Source organism: Ictalurus punctatus, chromosome 20, assembly GCF_001660625.3.
Source record: "Ictalurus punctatus breed USDA103 chromosome 20, Coco_2.0, whole genome shotgun sequence".
Taxonomy (NCBI): domain Eukaryota; kingdom Metazoa; phylum Chordata; class Actinopteri; order Siluriformes; family Ictaluridae; genus Ictalurus; species Ictalurus punctatus.
In genome coordinates, this window is record NC_030435.2 from 22,102,727 (window position 1) to 22,124,456 (window position 21,730).

General features: G+C 43.5%; 1 protein-coding gene across 2 annotated transcripts in view; it reads right to left on the reverse strand.

Annotated features, from left to right (window-relative positions):
• The window catches only part of mpp7b (MAGUK p55 scaffold protein 7b), a 45,890-nt gene that overhangs the window by 12,917 nt on the left and 11,243 nt on the right, over positions 1 to 21,730 (reverse strand). Inside the window, exons 4-10 of one of the 2 annotated variants that reach the window (XM_053673603.1) lie at positions 20,996 to 21,081; positions 20,762 to 20,836; positions 20,423 to 20,619; positions 18,076 to 18,143; positions 12,075 to 12,113; positions 5,101 to 5,271; positions 570 to 650 (exon numbers count right to left, since the gene is read on the reverse strand). In XM_053673603.1, the coding sequence (XP_053529578.1) occupies positions 570 to 650; positions 5,101 to 5,271; positions 12,075 to 12,113; positions 18,076 to 18,143; positions 20,423 to 20,619; positions 20,762 to 20,836; positions 20,996 to 21,081 (717 nt within the window). The remainder of the gene's footprint in view (positions 1 to 569; positions 651 to 5,100; positions 5,272 to 12,074; positions 12,114 to 18,075; positions 18,144 to 20,422; positions 20,620 to 20,761; positions 20,837 to 20,995; positions 21,082 to 21,730) is intronic. The other variant, XM_053673602.1, reaches the window with a different exon arrangement.

Here is a 21,730-nt window from a genome sequence, read left to right on the forward strand (position 1 = left end):
ATACCGTCGAGTTAGAGAGGAAATGGTACAATGAGAAAAACGGTAAAGAGCAGGGTGTCGAGTGTTCGTCGGGAGTAGCCATTTGATTCAGAGGCTGGAGGTTCGTTCACCTTCCAACACCCTGGTACCAGTGTAGAGGAGAGTCTTGATGCGTGTCTGGAGGGGTGCTGGTATGAGTCGAGCCGTGGTCGTGGTTTGGTGCAGACTGAGAATTGCCTTCATGTTGGTGGTCTCCGGTCCATTTTAGGCATTGTAGGAGTTTTAGTCAGTCAAGAAAAAAAACTGGAGCTTGAACCCCCAACCTTCTGACCAGTAACCCAGAGCCTTAACCATTGAGTCAACGCTGCCCAAGTAACTGCTAACAAAAGCAAATGTCTGTTGTTGTTTTTTTTAAAAGCTAAGCCTGAAATTGTGTCCAAGTACAGGGCAGAAAAAGTTTGTAAGAAATGATGGTGGGCTGATCAGATTTTGGGACAGATTTAGAGGAACATCGAAAGACATTTATATATATATGCCGTGATATAAGATGTGAATACATAGTGTATAGACTGTAAAAGAGGTCAACTCACGTGGTACAGCGACACCAAAGTGCTCGGGATCCGAGAGCAGAAGTTTCCTTTTCAACTCGGTTAAACCGACACCACTGGGCCCTGTTGGGCACGGATACACACACATACGAACCTCTCATTAGTGTAATGATTAGTGCTGAAAAGGCTACCATAAACACTCGCGTGTTTAAACCCGCAGTTTCATCGTACTCATGGTTCTGATATAAACATTCATGCCTGCGTTATAGCTCGAGGGAAATGACTCCGGAGAAGCTGCTCCGACTTGTAACGGCTTTTTGATGGGCAAAAATCAAAAGCGTGCATTCATGAACCACCCGTTTCTCTGACGTACTGGCTCTTCGAGCACACAGGCATCTGAAGTTTCCATTACCGGGGTGTGAGTGCAGACCGAACGGGATAACACCGTATCGATTTCAGCCGATGGCTCCGCTCGCTCGCACACATCCAGAACACAGTGTCTGAGCTGCTCTCGGGAGGAAAAGCCAGACTAGCGTGGCGGGGATGAAAGATCCGTCTGATACCCGTTCGGGACAGACTCGAGTCTAGCGGGCCGGGACATCCGCAGGGCCATTATGACCTCTCGGGGAAGAGCGCGCATCACCAGCAGCAGTGTGTGTGCGTGTGTTGACGCGAAGTGGAATTCCACAGATATCTGCCGTCGTAATCATGCGTGAAATAGTTGAATTGCTTTTCTCGCAGCAAATGGCTTTAACAGAACAGTGAGAAGCCAGAAACAAACGAGCACAGGGATGAAAATAATAGTTCCACGTTCCTGCTCGGGCCTCACGTGGGCGTCCTGCCTGCCCCCTCGGTGCCACCGTAGACCGGAGGACAGCCAGAATCGGGGGGGACGTTTTCCAAGAAACTATTCGCAAGCTCTCTCTGTGGTCGCTTGAGCAGACACATTTAGGACGACGGTGTATTTTCATTACGTCCCATCTTCGAAGTTGTATCGCATACCTACGCAAATGGATATCGTAGAGCCGGGCAAATTAGAAGTTAATGCCCCGTGTCAGAGGCCAACGTAAGCCTGAGAGAATGACATAGGTGAAAAGTGAAACTAGCAATTTGGACAACAACCTGCTCATTTGGAATAGATGAGGGATGGTGAAAGGCAGCTTCGGTGGGGCTGGATGTATTGTTTGTTTCCTGAAAAATAGTACAAAATCAGTCTCGAAAACAGCTGGCAGAATAAATGCGAAAGCACGATGTCGGTATTATAAGGTTCTCTCATTTTGCTTGAAAATGACTTTAGCACAAGGGCGTGATTGGGCCCTGGGATGGATTGGCACCCTGTCCAGGGTGTACCCCGCCTTGTGCCCGATGCCTCCTGGGATAATGATAATGAGTCTTTATTGGTCACATATACAGTAGAGCACAGTGAAATTGTTTTCTTCGCATACCCCAGCCTGTCAGGGTCAGCCATGATACAGCGCCCCCTGGAGGAGAGAGGGGTAAGGACCTTGCTCAAGGGCCCAACAGTGGCAGCTTGGCAGTGCTGGAGCTTGAACCCCCGACCCATAGCCTTAACCGCTTAACCCGGATAGGATAGGCTCCAGGTTTCCCCGTGACCCTGAAAAGGATAAAGCGGTATAGAAGATGGACGGATGGACGGATGACTTTAGCACAGTCTACCAACTTCATTTTTGTTTTATTCTTAAAATAATAAAAATGATCAAATAAAATGATAGTCCCAATTTGCCTACTAATACGATACACTACAAGTACGTACTGTTTTTGCGGAGAAAAAGTGTGTAGCGAGAGTATGCAAGTACCGAGACACACGAACACGTCATGTGACGCGAGAGAACGTCGTCGCCGTATTTCAGCTTTTCTCCGTCAGTCATTCCTTATAGAACGTATACTAAATCGTGGAATGTACCGTTCCCTCGCTTTATTATTTATGTATATTTACCTACATCTAGTGCTTATCGTTTAAGCGCTCTGCCACGTTTGCAGGTTGAATTCGCCGAAGCCGACGGAAAATTCTAAACTCCTCCTCCGTCGCACGAGGCGCTGTGGGCGATATCCGCTGAAAAAGCGTCCACGCATCCACACTTTGAAAATCTACCGGGAATAGTTAGACCATCCGGGTACCTCTGGGATCCTCATTTCAACATACCGCGATTTGGGACGCGCTACTTCTAATCTCGGATACTATTTAGGACGGATAGTGGGTCGAATTGGGACGCAGCATCGGTTTAATGAGGGTCTATCAGAGAGCCGATCATCATCCAGGATGAACATAGCACGAACACGCACGAACATACACGACCTTGACCGATTGAGATCCCCGTCCTACAGTGTTTATAGTCTGGATGAAAAAAAAAAAGAAGATTTGAAGCCTCAGTAAAGCAAAACTTTTTGAGCCGTAAATGATATATGCAACTAATAATAATAATAATAATAATAATATGTGTACGAAAGGCTTGTTTTACAGATTATAAATGTTCAGGCAGATTAGAAAGTCTTCAATGCTGCAGAAAGCGAAGAGTTTATTAGCAATAAAGATTACTGATTATTCTGCGATTAGCTAGCTACATGCTAGGTACGTAGTAAACATTTTTTTTTTATGTGTTACATGTACATGTATTATGTGCTCCAATGGAGTCAAATATCTGGTTTATTTATTTATTTTTTTAAAAAAAAGGATTTTAATGTTTTGCTAGCTGCAAAACTTTGATCTCAGAAACAGCTCTTCATCCAGACAGAAACTAAAGTCACAAATGTCTGACTTGTTGGGGGGAAAAAAGACTCGTTCTTTCCTCTGGTCATTGTCGGCTCTAAAGCTATAAATCAACTGACCAATCCAAGACAATCCCAAAATCTGTTTTGTTTCTTGGATGTTCAACGTTTGCGGTCAGTTTCCCTTCGATTCCACCGGCAGACACCCCGGGTTTGACCTCGCTGAGATGATTAAACTGCTTTGAAATCAAGCCGTGCGGTCTGCGGAAATTTTTTGGCCCGACTCGAGGCTCCCTTGAAGACCTTCGAGTACTGGAAGAGATATTATCACGCCCCTGTGCGCTTTCTGTTGTTTTTGCAACAACAAAGCTTACATCTGCTCCGGCGCCGCCGCCAACGGCTGTTCACACCTCTGATGTATCGAAGAACGAATTTAATAAATTTGCCACAGAGACACATTTTTATTTCGGCGATCTGAGACGGAGCGAGAAAGCTTGGACGCGCTCGTCCCGTGCGCTTGTAGTTATGCGAGAGCGGCACGCTTACAGGGGTTTACGGTCACGACGTTTTCAATGTCATCCGGACGGAGACCGAGTCGCGCGAGGAGAACGGCAGACTTTCCATCGCGCCAGGTCTGAAGAGTCACGTCCTCTCGAACGTTAGCCGGGTCGGGTTTACGTCACGGCCTCGTAGCCGATGAAGCGTTGCGACGGGGTATCGAGAGACGGCGGCAGGGTACATGGGAGCGGTTTGGGCGTGTTCAGGAGACGAGCGTGCTGTCCTGGGTGACTCGTTCCGAGCCGGCCGTTAAGAGGAACATTCTGCAGACCTGAAGTGAAGTCCAGGCAGAGCGATGAAAACAGATCCATGCTGCAGATCCGTTTCTCGTTGCGACTTTCCAGATTGTAAAAGTATCCCTACGCCGCTCTCTTAAGGGTAGTCAGCTTCAAGGAAAGGAAATCGGAAGACGGCAGATAAGAAGGAGGGTTTCATTGAAAAACGGCCAAGATTCCATGGAGAACTGCCAGGAGAACGCTGGAGCTCGGGTTTACCGTCTAGGGACCGAAAAGTGGAGCGAGGTTAAATAAAAATACAAACGAGTGTAGTAGGCAGCACGGCTAGGACGTAAAACCACAAAGCACTCGAGGCACTCGAAGACGTCACGACTCGTCGAGACGGTCGAATGTAAAAGTTATAGAGTGTTGTGAAATCCTGTAAAAATAACAAAACTCATTAGAAGTCAGTGAGGGGAAAACACCGAGAATAAATAGTCACAGTTCTGGTGAATGGACTGCGCAGTTCAGCCGCAGTTCAAATGCCTTTGAAGGCGTTATTGTTTCCATAGTAACACCTCATTGACAGGGTTTGTTCGATTACGGCGGGCACGTCACGATAACCGAAGACTAACGCTTAAACGGGTTCGAAAAAGGAGATGTTTATTTAACGTTTCCGGAGTGAAGGAGTCTCCAGCGTCAGAATGTCTTCAGGGTAGAAACGTGACAGGCGTGTCGTTTAGCCTGTCCTTCTTTCATTTAATAATTGTTGGCAAATTGCCGTGGTAGGAATTCAACACAAGAAAATAAACAACTACCGGGTGATAATAGTAGTCAACTAGTCATGTTGCTTAGTTACCAATTTAGAACTTTTTATCCATCCAGTATTTGTACGGCTCATGCTGTGAAATGCAAATGGTCAAAGGGTATTGTTTGTTTTGTTTTTTTTCATAAGTGCGAAACTGGAGACTCCTTCCATAAACACTAGCAAAAAAAAATGGTAAAAATCGAAATCGCTGTGGTATAAAAGCTTACATCATACGCAGCATACGACGGTCACGTCTTGTACGTACCGACCAGTAGCACGAGGCGGTACGGTGCTCCTGGCTCTCTGACATAAGGCACCACCTCCTGGTAGCTGGAAATGTGGTTCTCTCCGCCGGCTTCGCACTTCTTCCATTTTGCTCGCGTTTCTCGACTCCTGCGGTCCTTCTTACTCAGCCGGAAACTTCTCCTCAATCCAGCTAGACGGAAAGAAAATTCAAGGACATCGTACACCAGAGATCAGGTTCAACCAGCCCCGCCTCGATTTAACCGTTTCGTACTTTTCATACTCGGGGCGGAATTCTTCATGCGGGAACATGGCGTCGCTCTAAAATGAGATAAAAATAAATAAATAAAATAAAATACCGTCGTACGTTCGTGCAGGGTCTTGAGAAATAAATAAATAAATAAATAAATAAATAAATAAATAAATAAATGAAAACCCCTGAGGCTGTCGTGTTTTTCCACCCGAACACGAACTCGGCTGCCATTTCTTAAAACACGAGCTTTTCGTGGCCGTCATCCAGAGAGGAGCAGAACCTAACCAGCGTTCCATGCAGAAAGATTACCGTGACACATTAGACACTGATTGCCATTTAATGGTGACAAATCCCGGTTCTTAACCGCCAAATCCATGCAGGGACACTCGATATGCTGCATCTGGCTACTAACGCTGTGATTAACGAGTACAAAATGTTTGCGTATGCTTAGAAGGAGAAGTCGAGAGCTTTGGAATGGAAAGGAACAAGTCACATCACTCCAAAAAAACTTTCCACAACATAACAAAACCACAAAGCTGCACAGGGCCGGCTAAAACGCTCCGCGTCGGAGTGTCCGGATCGCTCCAAACCCGTAAAGATGATGTAGTGTACGACTCGGCAACATAAACACGACGCATAGTCTTTGGACGGTCTGAAAGCAGCCCACGGATCAAGAAGAGTATCACATGACTCATAGTGTGTTCTGTTTTGTTGGTATTTTTTAATTGTTGGATGATGAATTTGGGCAAATATGTATTCCTTTAAATATATACCAGAATAGTTCCAGCAGGCCTCCACATGGCACATCGATATTAACGGAAAACTCCACCCCGATTTACTTTGTAATGAAACTCTGAGTTGCGTTCGTCTTTTTTCAGCTTGGCTAACAGTTTCCTACATTACCCACAATGCCATCCAACTCCCGTCACAGTGGGATTGATCTCTATCTAAAAAGAGCGATGCGGCGGCGCTTTAGTCCTCACGTCCGGCTCTCTCGTCTCCTCGTCTATACACTCTGTTTGGGGGGAGAAAAAAAAAACCCTTCGCGCTAATAACATTGGCAATGCCGTCACGAGTCGAGTCGAAAGCCCGATCGAGTCTCTGCCTTAACGAATTCTTGAACTTCGAGTCCATCGTGTGCGCCAACGTCTCCACTGGATTTCTCATTAATACGGCATTAAACATCGGCGTGTAAGAAAAAGCAGTCCGTGCTCTTTTGTTTTCAGGGGCTAAAGCGATCGTTGGAACTTTCGCTGATTGTTGACACACGCTTTAAATCGAAGCAGATTTTAACAGGGTGGAGTTTTCCTTTTAACTCTGAATTAATTAGCGCAAATTAATTATGGTTTTCAAACGTGCCTAATTTTGTTTTAAAGCTCTCGTACGATAGATTTACACGCCCCCGAGGTCAAAAAACACTTTAACGTGCTCGTAATTTAAACTGCAGCGTTACCATTTCCCCCCCATTGTCACAAACGACTCGTTAAATGATTCGTTCTAAAAGATTCGTTCGAAACTCCTCCTTTCAGAGAGCATACTCTGGTCTGATCGGTCAGACGTCCCCGTCTGTCGTGATCGGTCTAGCGCTGTCGGCGATCGGCCGATGAAGACCAGAGGCGGGGCTTTTTGTTACGAACCTACGTACAGGAAGTAAAGTCTGGAATCACTAACGAGTCGATTCAGCCGTTCTGAATCGGTTCCTTCTTTCCGGAGTCGATAACTCCGTTTGTCGTGCGCTTTGAGTTTTGAAACTTTGCAGACTTTTTACATTCACAAACAGCTCTATATATAACTACACTACATGTAGGGTAATGTTTGAAAAACCATAATAGGTGCACTTTAAGAAAGTGTCAGCTGTTCTGCTCTGTGTTTGACTCCAGGTCGTGAGCGTGAGCGTTACACTCTTCCACAGGCTGGTGAACACATGTCGAGCGTGTCTCACACTCCCACAGACGCAGTAGCCACAGCAGAAATACACGGCTGATTGGCTACACCGATATCAATCTAACCGAATCCCTTAAACTGTTCCAGACATCTCTGTCCTGCGCGGAGAATAACAACCGGGCCCCGAGGCTAGACAGAGCTTCTGCGCAAATAAATCTGAGGTTAGCAAGCCCTGACAGGAAAATAATTAAACCAATATATATTTTTTAATCTGCGCAGATTGATTCTCTCACCGACTCTCCGGATAGTCGTACTTCTTTCTTTCACTTTTTTTTTTTTTTTTTTTTTAAACGGAATAACCTGTGGGGTTTTTTTTGTTGTTTTTTTTGACATAATCCTGGATTATATGTGAGTGCACGGAGAGCTTTAGACAATCCGTTTCAAGGAAAGGCATACGGGAGCTTTTCTCGAAATGCCGAAATACACCCTGACGTGTGCTGCGCTGGGAATTCGGGCGGGTTACGAAACGACACGAGCGTTTTTGGCCTTTCAGAGCAGCTCGGCATTCAAGACCGTGACATGCCCCGTGGAAATCGGTCGGGCAGCCGACAAAACGCATTTTCAAATCTAGTTATGATATTTGCCGTACGAGTCGTTCTGACACGACGTCTGGGGGAAAATTTCCCAAAGGTTCACGCTTAATTTGGTGTTCATAACTACTTCTTGTGATTTATTCAGCATACGGCGGTTGCAAAATCTCAAGACGAATGATGACCTGGAGTGATGTAGCTGTTGAGTTGAGGTTGAGGAACTGAGCCAGAATTCACACACCATGCTTCTTTTCTGTGTTCATATTAATCTTTTTTTTTTTTTTAAAGGCCACACCCCCTTCAGGTTTAAATCCAAATACAGATACAGACATTTTGAGCACTAAACTGATACACATTACGATTACCACTCCCCCCCCACCCCACCCTACCTTGTTTACTAAAACATGCCGGAGCCTCTATATCCTCGCACCAGCTGCTGAACGGTGCTCATGACATGATTATGACTGCGCGTAAGGCTTTCTATAAATTAGAGAGCCTGACCAAACGCTTCTTCCAGACATGTCCAGAGACCAGGCCACACAACCGGTTTCCATAAACAGCAACAACTAGAAGATGCCAACCCAACTGGCCAGGCTTATGTCTGCTTCACGCATGGCCTGCACCAAAGCTGAGCTCTCACCACATTGGCTGTGGGAAGAAGCAGAAGTGAAGCTTACTGTAACAGCGTCTGAAGGGATCCGTGGGTAGAACCGCCTTGCTCTCTTATTATATGCTAGAGAAACTTTGGTGTTTTGGATCGGGTTCCTCATGTAATGACCTCGAGAGCACACAGGAGAACATGGAAGACGGCGATCCATTATGGGCTTGCAGATTTTGGAAACGAGATAAGGCGACAAAAACAAATAAAGCTGAGTTCTAATAGAGATTAGTGGTTAGCATATTTGCCTCGCACCTCTGGGGTCGGGGGTTCAAATCTTTCTCCTCACGCTTCGGGGGTTTCTTAAAGGTACTCCAGTTTCCTCCCTCAATCTAAAGACAGGCATTGTAGGCTGATTTGGCATTTCCACATTGTCCGTAGTGTGTGAATGTGTGCCCCGAGTTCCCTGGGATAGGCTCCTGGCTCCCTCGTGACCCTGTGTAGGATAAGCAGTTCAGAAAATGGATGGACGGATTTTTTTCTCGGAAACTTCAATGGACCAACATTACAGACCTGAGGTACTCCTGCTACCTTTGGTTCCTTACTGAACGAACTTCTGAGCATGTGCTGTAAAGAACATGGTAAGAATGATGTATCTTTGCCTTGTAGTTTTTGGAAAGAGTATTTAACAGAGATAAAGCAATAAAAATAATTGAATAAAATAAAGCTGAGTTCTAATAGAAAGAATGAGAGAGAGTCAGAGTGAAATAATTTATCCTGATTGGTCAGAACTTGTAGTTGATCCTGCAGCACAATAAACTTGAAAGGTCCTTTACTCCTACTAGCTTTGGTTTCTTAATGAATAAATTTAAAAGCATGTGCTCCAAGAGAAATGACGGAAGAATGGAGGGAGTAATCCATCATGGCCTTGGAATGGATGTTGGAAACTGAGTATTTAAGAACGATAATGCGATACAAAAAAGGTCTAATAGAGAGAGTGTTTAATTTGAAGGAGAAGTCCATCCATCCATTCCATACTGCTAATCACGGGGAACCTGAAGCCTATCCCAGGGGATTCGGGGCACAACTCGGGGGCAACCTGGACGGAGTGCCAACCCATTGCAGGGCACAATCACGGCATGTCTTTCGACTTGGGGAGGAAACCGGAATACCCAGAGGAAACCCCTGAATGAAAGGAGAACTTGCAAACACCACGGACAAAGGGTGGAGGTGGGAATCGAACCCCCTAGAAAAACAAAGTCCAAAAAAAAAAAAGAGTCATTTTGGATCTGACCTGAAATGAATCGTATTGGCGCTGAACCGAATCATTTTTAAGCATATTGAAATGTTACTGGTTAACTGAATCCTTTTTAGTATTGTATAGACGTACTGATCTGTTTTGTATCGTCTGAAAGGGGGAGATTCACACCCCATGGGAAAAGAGTCTCCAACCGATTCATATCGGATTGGGTGCGAATCAAATTGTAACGAATCGTTTTAAAACATATCAAATCATCACTTGGTTAAATGTATTATTTTTCATATTGTATCATATACTATCGTCCTGATGTATATTGTATCTTCTGAAAGATGGAGATTCACACTCCTTGTAAAAAGAGTCTCCGACTGAATTATACTGCATCAGGCCTGAATCGAATTCTATCGGCACTTAAATGAATCATATAGAAGTGTATCGAAATGTTACGTAACTGGTTATGTATCCTTCTTTGTATTTTATAGTATACTGTTTATTGACATGTGCATTGTATTGTCTGAAAGTAGGAGATTCACACCCCATGGGAAAAGAGTCTCCAACCGATTCATATCGGATTGGGCCTGAATCAAATCGTATCGGTGCTGAAACGAATCGTTTTAAAACGTATCGAATCCTCACTTGTTTAAATGTCCGATTTTTCGTCTTGTATCACGTACGACGTATCGTGATGCCTATTATATCTTCTGAAAGATGGAGATTCATATTCCTCCTAAAAAGAGTCTCCAACTGAATCGTATTGGTTTGGGCCTGAATCAAATCACATCAATCCTGAACTGAATCGTATTTAAGTGTATCAGATCGGTATGTGGCTAACGGTATTGTTTTTATTGTATCGTATTGTCTGAAAGACTGAGATTCACCCCTAGTAAAAAAAAAAAAAAAAAAAAAGGATCCAGTCTCCTCAGAACGAAAACTTGAACAAGAAACAAAAAGAAATCTTTTGGCCTTGTAAACCTCGATGCACTGATACGGCAGACCTGAGGTACTCCTGTTACCCTTTTCTACCTTGAGCTTGGCAGTTGACATCTATTACATCACCAGCATCGATTTAACCCAGAACTCAAGAACCAAAGCAGACAGACACCACATCCCATCCTGCGGGATCCGGTCTGGAGGGGGAGAAAAAAACTGCGACGATATGAACTGATACATCTTAATTCAAAGTCCACGTGATGCTTCTTCATGAAGTTCATCTGTCGTTGGCGTCCGACAAAAAAAACCCAAAAAAAAACCGAACGAATGACCATAACTTGTCGATTGCATCAGCCTGTATGGTAAACCCATTATCTGGTGAATGAAGCCCTTTGGGTTGTCTTCTAACCCAGTGCACACTAATGCGCACATGCTGCGGCTACCTGACACTGAAAACATCCAAAGGATCTGGAGAAATAGAAAAGCAATCTGGACTGCTGAACCGTGCATTAGTGTCTTGGCTCCTGCTAGACTGCATACTGATTAAATAATCTGGTTTGTAAATACTGCCTTTTTTTCTTCTTCTTCTTCTTCTTTTTTTTTCTTTCCATGTCTGGACATTATTGGGATCTGCTGATACCTTTTCCAGGTCGCTTAAATATCCCACCCACCCCCCTTTCTCCATGACCCTTCACATTCTCCACTGTGCTCTCGGTCATATCTGATTGCGTCGGATGATCGCTGTAAACACCGTCTCTGTGCTTCAAAGGCAGATTTATAGAAGCTACCAAAAGCTCTCCGTGTGCGTCGAAGCATCGTGCAGTTTTCCATCACGTAGTTCCTAAACCATCGCTGCGATAAATCACAGCTTTTTGGCCTACCCCAAAATGAGCCCGTCACAAATCGGCCACGTAGTAATGCCTTGAGCATGTTTTCTCGAAGGGGTCGCTGTGGGATTGATGCGAGCTTGGCCATCGCGTCTGCGCCTGAGATTTGCTGTGGACAAGCTGACGTTTTGCCAGCCAGCAAGAAAAAAAAAAAATAAAATAAAATAAATAAATGTAGAGACTCTGCTTTACTCGTACCGTTGCCTGGCTGCTTCGCTTCACTCGCCCGGCCCCTGCTCGCCGAGGCTCTTTATCACCAATGGACCAGAGCAAAGCACCCAGTCTGGAGCTATTAAAGAGTTCCAAATTAACATGAATACTCAAACCAGATCGACATAAATCAAGAACTAATGAGGCTGTCTACGCAGCTGTGAAAGGACGAATGTATCATGAGATGGATATGTGCCATGGGGCAGATTAAGCAGCATTAAGAAGCTCTGTTGTAGCATTTTAGTGCACAAGAGTCCAGTAAAAAAAATAAAATAAAATAAATAAATAAAAAACCTCCTTCAGGTTTAAAGCAGGGATTGAGATTTCTAAAGGAAGCAGTAAGCAAGTGTGTAAAAGATAAGATTGAAGAAAGAAATGTTCCTTACCTATATGTATTCCATGTATGGCCATATAATCTGCATCTTCTTGTAAGGACAGACAAAAAAAAAAAAACCAAGATGTCACTCTATGTAAGTAATAAATATAAATATGAATATAAACGAGTCATTATTATGCAGGAAAAGAAGGATAAAGGAAAAGGTATTTTGATTGAGATCAAATTCAAGCCCTGCGCTGTAAATACTCGGACGTCTGCTAATACAATACCGATCGATCTTTCAAGTCACATGACTACACTCAACATGACGCAACCTTTCATTCGACAGTTACCCCGAAATGATTCGTCTACAGTATCTGCACCAAATATTTAGACTTATCGAAACATATTGTTTTTACGCTGTCAAACGATCGTGAATGAAATCTGTAGCGGCGAGGAAACACGCTACACGTTCGGGTTCGATTTCTGCTCTCATTCGTCGTCGCCATTCGTTTCTATTCGTTTCCGCCAAACATGACATGGTAGAGTCGAGGTACGTTCACACGTACGGCGACCGGCAGCGACAAAGCGACCGGGGAACGTTCATTTTCAATGAGAGCGGGCGACTTCCGGAGACAAGTGCGACGGCGGCCGTTGCTAGATAGCTAGGTGTGGGCGTGTCCCAAAAGTTGAACTTTATGCAAATTCGGTGCGACTGTGCAGCGACTACCAATGGGAGCGAAGACAGTAGAGCGCGCGCGATCCGTGATCCGTCATGCTGCCTGAACGTCCGAATTGTTTCGTGGACCCAGACAGTCCGGCGCGTGTGCTCGCGCTTTCGCCGCAATGGCAAACAGCTCACACTGCTCCTCCTTCATCTCGTTGGATATGATGCACATATACACTGGTGAATTTTATACACAAACGCTCTCCCTCCAGAAAGTTTCGTTTTCGCAGCACGAAAACTTGACTTGTCAAATGTGGAATGCTAGCAGCGTCACCCGCTGATAAATGTTACTATGGCAACCAAGTACTAGGAACGCCTACTGGCAATTTCATAATACAGCAATTGGCGACTTGCATCTCTGTATGTGTGAACGTACCTTTAAAGGAAAAGGTAGCAGCTACAGTACATTTTGAATTGTAAATAAACGAATCATGCTAGGACCTCTACTAGCTAGTTATCCAACATCATGCTAGCTACATCATGCTAGTTATCCAACATCACACTAATATCCATCACGCTAGCTACATCATGCTAGTTATCCAACATCATGCTAGCTACATCATGCTAATTATCCAACATCATGCTAGCTACATCATGCTAGTTATCCAACATCATGCTAGCTACATCATGCTAGTTATCCAACGTCATGCTAGTTATCCAACATCATGTTAGATATCCAACATCATGTTAGATATCCATCACGCTAGCTACATCATGCTAGTTATCCAACATCATGCTAGCTACATCATGCTAGTTATCCAACATCATGCTAACTACATCATGCTAATTATCCAACATCATGCTAGCTACATCATGCTAGTTATCCAACATCACGCTAGCTACATCATGCTAGTTATCCAACATCACGCTAGCTACATCATGCTAGTTATCCAACGTCATGCTAGTTATCCAACATCACGCTAGTTATCCAACCTCATGCTAGCTACATCATGCTAGTTATCCAACATCACGCTAGCTACATCATGCTAGTTATCCAACATCATGTTAGATATCCATCACGCTAGCTACATCATGCTAGTTATCCAACATCATGCTAGCTACATCATGTTAGTTATCCAACATCATGCTAGCTACATCATGCTAGTTATCCAACATCATGCTAGCTACATCATGCTAGTTATCCAACATCACGCTAGTTATCCAACATCATGCTAGCTACATCATGTTAGTTATCCAACATCATGCTAGCTACATCATGCTAGTTATCCAACATCATGCTAGCTACATCATGCTAGTTATCCAACACCATGCTAGCTACATCATGCTAGTTATCCAACATCATGCTAGCTACATGATGCTAGTTATCCAACATCACGCTAGCTACATGATGCTAGTTATCCAACATCATGCTAGCTACATCATGCTAGTTATCCAACATCATGCTAGCTACCGATGACGTCGCTCTTGTTTAGTGGGAAATCAGAGGTGAGCAAATGAGGTGTGGCACGAAGCCGAAAGAATGAAAGATTACCTTCCTCGTCGTCTGTTCAGCATGAGTAAAGAAAAGACAGAGCTCCTTATATGGCAGTTATACGTGTCGTTTACGTTTCAAGACAAAAATCAAACGTATAGTTCGTTTGTAGCATAACGGGCAACGTTTTATTAACCAGTTCACTTAATATACAATAAGACAAAAAAGTAAGTTCAGCTTGAATGGATGAAAAGTTTCGAATGTTAAATAAACAACGAACACTTGAGTAATATTTATTCCATCAGCGCATGAAAAAAAGTCCATGTATATTAAGCGTAAATTAAATTTCAGCCTGTTACTAAATGATAATGAATTGAACTCAGGCCTATAATAATTGGAACTCGCTATTGAGACTTAAGTATAATAATAAATTATACCACAGTGCTGTTGAATCTTTATTGTACTTCTCTATGCAGTAAGTTAGTAATAATATACGACAGGGTGTGCTCTTATAGGAAATGAACCCACAACGGGATGGTGTGATACCTAATACCCGATGCATTCGACTATTTTCCTATAACAGCACATCCTAGTCGAGTCTTTAATCCCTCTCATCTTATACAACAGCAATATTCCAACAATTACAATTTTAACGTATTAAAGCGCACCTATTATGGTTTTGAAACGTGCCTCATTTTGTTTTAAAGGTCTCATAGGATAGATTTACACGCCTCCGAGGTCAAAAAACACTTTAACGTGCTCATAATTTAAACTGCAGCATTACTTTTTCTCCCCCCAGCGTCACAAACGACTCGTTCAATGATCCGTTCTAAATGATTCGTTCTAAACTCCTCCTTTCAGAGAGCATACTCCGATGTGATTGGTCAGACGTCCCAGCTCCGTCTGTCGGCGGGCAGCCGATGAAGACCCAGAGGCGGGGCTTTTTATTACAAACCTACATAGGTTTGTACAGGAAGTGATGTCTGGAATCACTAACGAGTCGTTCAGAATCGGTTCCTTCAAACTCCGCTTGTCATGTGCTTCGATTTTTGAAACTTTGCAGATGTTTTTACATTCACAAACAGCTCTAAATATAACACACTACATGAAAGGTAATATCCGAAAAAGCATAATAGGTGCACTTTAATGAACGACGCGTCACACTTTTTAACCATTTATCAGTCCGTAGAGTTGTTTTTTTTATGTTTGTTGTAGCCAAAAATGCTTAATTCCTCTTACTACTTGCAATATACTGTACTGTATACCAGATATAAACAGTCAATCCCTCACCAGCCTCTCTGCGTTCTCTCTCTTTGCATTTATTAAAAGGAAAAAAGAAAAACGCAGCTTGTTAGCAAGAAACCTCCCCGCAAAAACGTACCGTCGTCTATCCAGAAGATTTTCCGTAAGAAAACTTATTGACAGTTACAAATCTCCGACAGTGGAGACTCACTTCCGTAAACGTTAGCTAAACATCTCCTTACACAAAACGTCACCATGTCAACGATGACATGTTTTTCTTTGCCGAGTAACGATAAACGTTTTCTAAATCTGTTTATGATGACGTGCATTACTTTACGCGCAGTGTCTTTCCCATCGTCCGTGCTGTTGCTATAGGAACGAGAACGTATTAGAATGAGCTCGTTAATAAAAATCTTGCCGCCCGGACGACTGTCAGAGCCGCCGTTCTAGAAAGCGAAGAAATGAAAGCTTCTGATTTGAGAATTCGACGACGATGCGGATTTATCTGGAATATTTAGATCGATATCTCATGTTGAAAAGTCGTCCCAGGTCAGGATTCCACGTGACGACGCACAGCTGGGTCAAAACACAAGGTCGCGTAGTCGCCAGATGTTGGAAGTGAATCTCTCCGCTGTTCGCTTTCATGACCTCCAGGTGAAGTAAGATGAGTCGAGGCGACTCGTAGCAAACCGGTTATTTCCAGCAAGCCACCACAACCACTTCATTACACTACGATGGGTTTGAATGTCGACTGCTCGCCCTGACCAAGCCCACACACCATGAGCTCGGGCCTTCCAGTAAGCCTTCTCCTTCCACGATATAAAACCATGTTCTTCCTCGTCTAAAATAATCCCGCGCTCTCGGCTTTTTCCCTCTTTCAAGCGCGCATCCCTCGCGAAGCCGTCTATCATTACGATGTTTACATCCAAGAGGGTCAGGAAATGACAGAGCAGCCTTGTTGAGAGGTGTTTGGCTGTGTTTTCGCTGCGTTACGCTTGTGTTTTGCTCTCTGTCATGTTCCAAATATAGGGCATCAGAACGCCATCACTGGCAGAATGATTATACAGTGGGGATTGATTGATGAGGTGGCTGGGTCTTTTTTACTTCTGCGACAGATAGCATCGATAAACAAGCCTACAGTCATGGGAACCGGGGAAATATTCTTTTAGACGTGTATATATAACATGAGCGTGTTAGTAAATACATCGTCTAACGTTATTTACAACGTTAACTAACCGGTAACGCATCAGTAGTGATGCTAACAACGTTTCGAACCAAAGCAGCCGAATAACCAGCATTTATTGAATCTGCGAGCAAGAAATATATAAAATATTCGGACCAATCAGAATGGAGAATTCTGTGGTATGAGTAGCTATGACGGCATCATTGTTATCCCGGAGAGATTATCAGAGCGGCTGAGATGGCACGAGACAACGACTGAGACAGGGAGACAGAGTGTGTATTAATGTATATTTATACGTATAAGCCCGAACACGGAGACAACCCATCTGTCAACCATTAACACGAGACTGTTGCGGCTTGGGAATTCAATCTCTCTAAACGCCTCTTAAGTGAGTCCAGGCAGAAGTCTTTAGCTGTAAACGACGGGCTCAGGCTGCCGTGATCGGCGAGGCCGCTTGCGATGTAGGTAACCCTAATCCTCGCGGCCTTCGAGTGCACATCTATCTCTGCTCTCGGCATTGATGCGTTGTTCACACACAGTAAAACACGTAATGTGTCCAGCAGAGCCGCTGGGATTTACAGCGCTTCCTCCAACTCTATGGGGTTATTCATCGAATCATGAGAGCCCTGGCTCACACACACAATCTCACACACACGCGTGTCTATCTCTCAGCCCATATCTCAGCCGCTCTGATCTGATCAAACGAATCGAAAAATGGTTTGAGAATTTCAAAAAAAAAAAAAAAAGATAAAAGAAGCCGGCATGTGCTTTGAGCGTTGCGTGAACATAGCGGCCGGGGTTAAGGTGGTAGAGCGAGTTTTTTTTTTTAAAAAAAAAAACCCCGCTAAGGTTAAAGGTTAAAAAAAAAAAAGCGCTATATAAGTGCCTACCATTTACCGTAGCAATCAGATGACGAGCTAATCTTAAAAAAAAAAAACACTCTTATTATAACTCGCTGTTATTGAAAAACGTTTACCGCATATCGTTTTTATAGATACAAAACATTGTTCTCCTCAACAATTGTTTAAAAAAAAAAAAACACACACACACACATTTTGTTACATTTAGGTATTTATTTAGCTTATCTGTCATTTACGTTTGGGTTCTTTTTTTATTTATGTGCAAGTTCATTTAAAGGAAAAAGTTGTTTTTTTCTCTAATAATGACATGCTCATACATCGCATATCATAAAACGCAGATTATTAAAGATATATTATATTTATTTAAATTTAAAGTGCTGATATTAGGATTTTTCGGATTTTTCCGAAAAAAACTTGAACCCTATAGAAAACCTGTGGGTTGAACTGAACTGTGAAGGATCTGGAGAGGTTCCGTATGGAGGAACGGTCTCAGAGCTCTTCCCATGTTTTCTCCAACCTTATCAGGCATTATAGGAGAAGACTCTGAGCTGTTATATATACATAACCTGTATATGTTATATATACATAACCTGTCTCTGTGTGCTCATTATTACAGACTGAGCTTACCAGCGTTCTTCATCTTCAGCGCTCTGGACGTCTGAAACAGCACCTCGGGCCTCTGTAAAGCCACTCTCCTGCATAGAGAGAGAGAGAGAGAGAGAGAGATCAGTGGAAAACATCTGAAAACATCATGTTCACAGCCAGCTTCATGATCACATCAGTCTGCGTAACATGTTCTGCAGTTCTTTCATCAGAGCTAAAACACAAAGGCGCCGATTCACATTTAGGCGAAATTCTCCTGGTGATCTCTGCCAAGTTCGCGGCCGCTCGGAGCTCGGCTCTGTGAAGCACATCATCGTCTTCGGAGCGCTGCCTGATTTTCCATCCACTCAGAAAGAGTGTGTCCAGAGTGCACCGGCACCTGTGCCATTACTTTGTGTGATTGCTCGATTTGGACGCACGCACGAATAGTGAACCAGAGAAAAATTCCAACCTGAGAAATTCCCATCGTTGTTTGTTGGCCAGTACGGGCCTGTCCGGATATAACGGATGGAGCTCTGAAAACGGGGATGAAGATGCATTTGTGGGGCTCACGAGACCTTCGGTTGTTGTTTTTTTTGTCTTTATGCGTGAGCGTTCGTGCTTGTGTTCAGCCCCTGACCGTGTCTCATCTCGTGATGAGCGGAGCAGGGATTGAAACCAGATTAAGATCTCCTGGAACTGGAGAACCCGATGACATAGCATCAGCAATCCAGAGTACATGTGTTTGCCAGGACTAGCGCATCGATAGTTACATATTTCAGCAAATTCCATGGAAATCATCTGGATATAAATCAAGTTACTATTACATTGTGTGATTAAAAATGTTTGGTAGCGAGCCAACTAACTTTAAGACAACATTTAAACTGTAGCTAAGATTAAAACCAGTAGCCATATGTGCAGTAAGCCAGCTAACTTTAAGGTAACTTTTAACATGTATGATTAAGGCCAATAAACATTTTTGCTATCAAGCCAGCTAACTTCATGATAACATTCACCCTGTAGCTATGATTAAAACTAGCCAAGTTAATTTTTTAGCTAGCTAGCATTAAGTAAAATAGCTAACGTTAAAAGCAGAAACCAGATTCGTACGTAAAGTCAACTTTAAGATACAAATTACGCGGCATGATTAAAGCGCATAGCCATGTTTGCTAACAATCCAGCTCACATTAAAACCTGTAGTCAAATTCACTAGTAAGCCAGCTAACTTTAAGCTAACTTTTACTCTGTATGATTAAAACCAGTTACCATGTTTGCTAGTAAACCAGCTAACATTAAAACCATTAGCCATGTTTGCTAGCAAGCCACCTAACATTAAAATCAATAGCCATGGTTACTAGTAAGCCAGCTAACTGTAAGCTGTAGCTATGGTTAAGTCAAATCACTAGTCAAATTCACTAATAGGCCAGAAAACCTTAGGAGAAATATTACACTGTATTTGATAGTAAGCCTTTGATAGTAACTTTAAGCTAACTATGACACGATAGCTATGATTAAGATCCGGAGCCAAATTCTGAAATAAGCCGGCTAACATTAAAACCAGTAGTCAAATTTGCTAGTAAGCCAGCTAACTTTAAGATTACCATTGCATTGTATGATTCAAACCAGTAGCTATGTTTGCAATAAGCCAGCTAACATTAAATCCAGTAGCTATGTCTGCTAATAAGCTAGCTAACAATAAAACCAGTAGCTATGTTTGCTAATAAGTCAGCTAACATTAAAACCAGTAGCTATGTTTGCTAATAAGCCAGCAAACATTAAAACCAGTAGCTATGTTTGCTAATAAGCCAGCTAACAATAAAACCAGTAGCTATGTTTGCTAATAAGTCAGCTAACATTAAAACCAGTAGCTATGTTTGCTAATAAGCCAGCTAACATTAAAACCAGTAGCTATGTTTGCTAATAAGTCAGCTAATATTAAAACCAGTAGTCATATTTGCTAGTAAGTCAGCTAACTTTAAGATAACAATACACTGTATGATCAAAGCTAGTAGATTACAACTAGTATCCATGTTTCCTAGCAAGCTAGCTAAATTTAAGTATTACAATGTATGATTAAAAGCAATAGCCATGTTTGCTAGCATGCATTAGTCCTTCTTGCGACCTAGCTAGCAGAATATTTAGCAGCAGCTAGTGTTGCTGCTTCATAGCTCCAGGGTCCCATCCTGAGCTTGGGTTACTGTCTGTGTGGAGTATTGCATGTTCTCCCGGTGTCTATATGGGTTTCCTCCGGGTTTTCCAGTTTCCTCCAACCTCCCAAAAACATGCCAGGTGAACTGGCTATGGTATATTGGCGTATGAAGTACAGTAGGTGTGAATGACTGTGACAGGTGTATTAATTAATTAAACGAGAGCAGCAACTTTACGTTATTACCTCTCCTGAAGCTGCCTGGACGGGATCAGTCCAGCTCGAAGGTTGGTATCACAGATCCGTCTCGCCTGCCACCAAGTATCATTTTCCCGACTCACGATCTGCAGCACGTCCCCCCTCCCAAACTCCAGCCCCGCGTCTTTACACGGAATAGCGGGGTCCTCTTTCGGATGGTAGTCAAACAGCGCCCTGACGAAGACCTAGAAGAAGCCACAAACCCACTCTTTTATGCTACACGAATCCCCTCTTCCATTTGGTTCCGATTATCTGCTGTTGCAAATTGAATCATGAGAAAGCCGCGCCTTCCAAACGCTGGAATTCCGATGGCGGGATGCATATTACCTCGGTGTCATCGGCTTCCAGCTCGTCTTTGGTGCCTGGGATCACTTTGAAGGTTACGGCCCCATCTGACTGCGCCTGGAAGATGTGAGAAAGTGAGATCCTGTTCCAATAAAAGCTTACAAAGCGCAGAGCTGAGTCGTGCAACGAATCCCACAAGGAAATAAATAGAAAACAGAGATGTGGGTCAAAGGAGCAAGCAGAAACATACGTACTGTGAAATATAAAGCCATGTACCAGTATGGGGATGATCTCCTCGGGGTTCTTGTTTTCCATTGGGACTCCGTTGACCTCCCTGAGTTCATCACCTTCACGGATAAGACCTGAATCAACAAGGGCACAAGCTGACATCAAGTTGCAGGGGAGGTCCATAAAATCTGACAGCACTACTAAAATATTTTTTTGGTTAATTATTTCATCTCCAGTTTCCTCCCCCAGTCCAAAGACATGCGTTGTAGGTTGATTGGCATTTCCAAATTGTCCGTAGTGTGTGAATGTGTGCGCGTTTGCGATGCCTTGCGATGGATTGTCACCCCGTTCAGGGTGTCCCCCGCCTTGTGCCCCGAGTTCCCTGGGACAGGCTCCAGGATCCCTGTGACACTGTGTGGAAAGCAGTATGAAAATGGGATGGCTGGATGGATGGACGGATGGATGGATGGCTGGATGGATGGACGGATGGATGGACGGACACGTCATTTCTATCCATTTATAGTTGCATTTAATGTTGTGGAACGTCCTTGAAACAAGTGAGTTCCTCTTCTCACTTATGTTGGAGCAGCTCCAAACGGTTATTCCTTCACCAGCTGGTCTTTTTTTATTTATTTTTTATTTCTTTAAACGAATAAGACAAAAATGCAGCTTGTCGTGTCTCCGAGAAACCGTAGAGCGCCTTTGTGGAAAGCTTACTGCGTCCTGGCACTGGAGACTCTTTCCATAAATAGAGAACTCCTTCTCACAATGGCACCTGTGAAG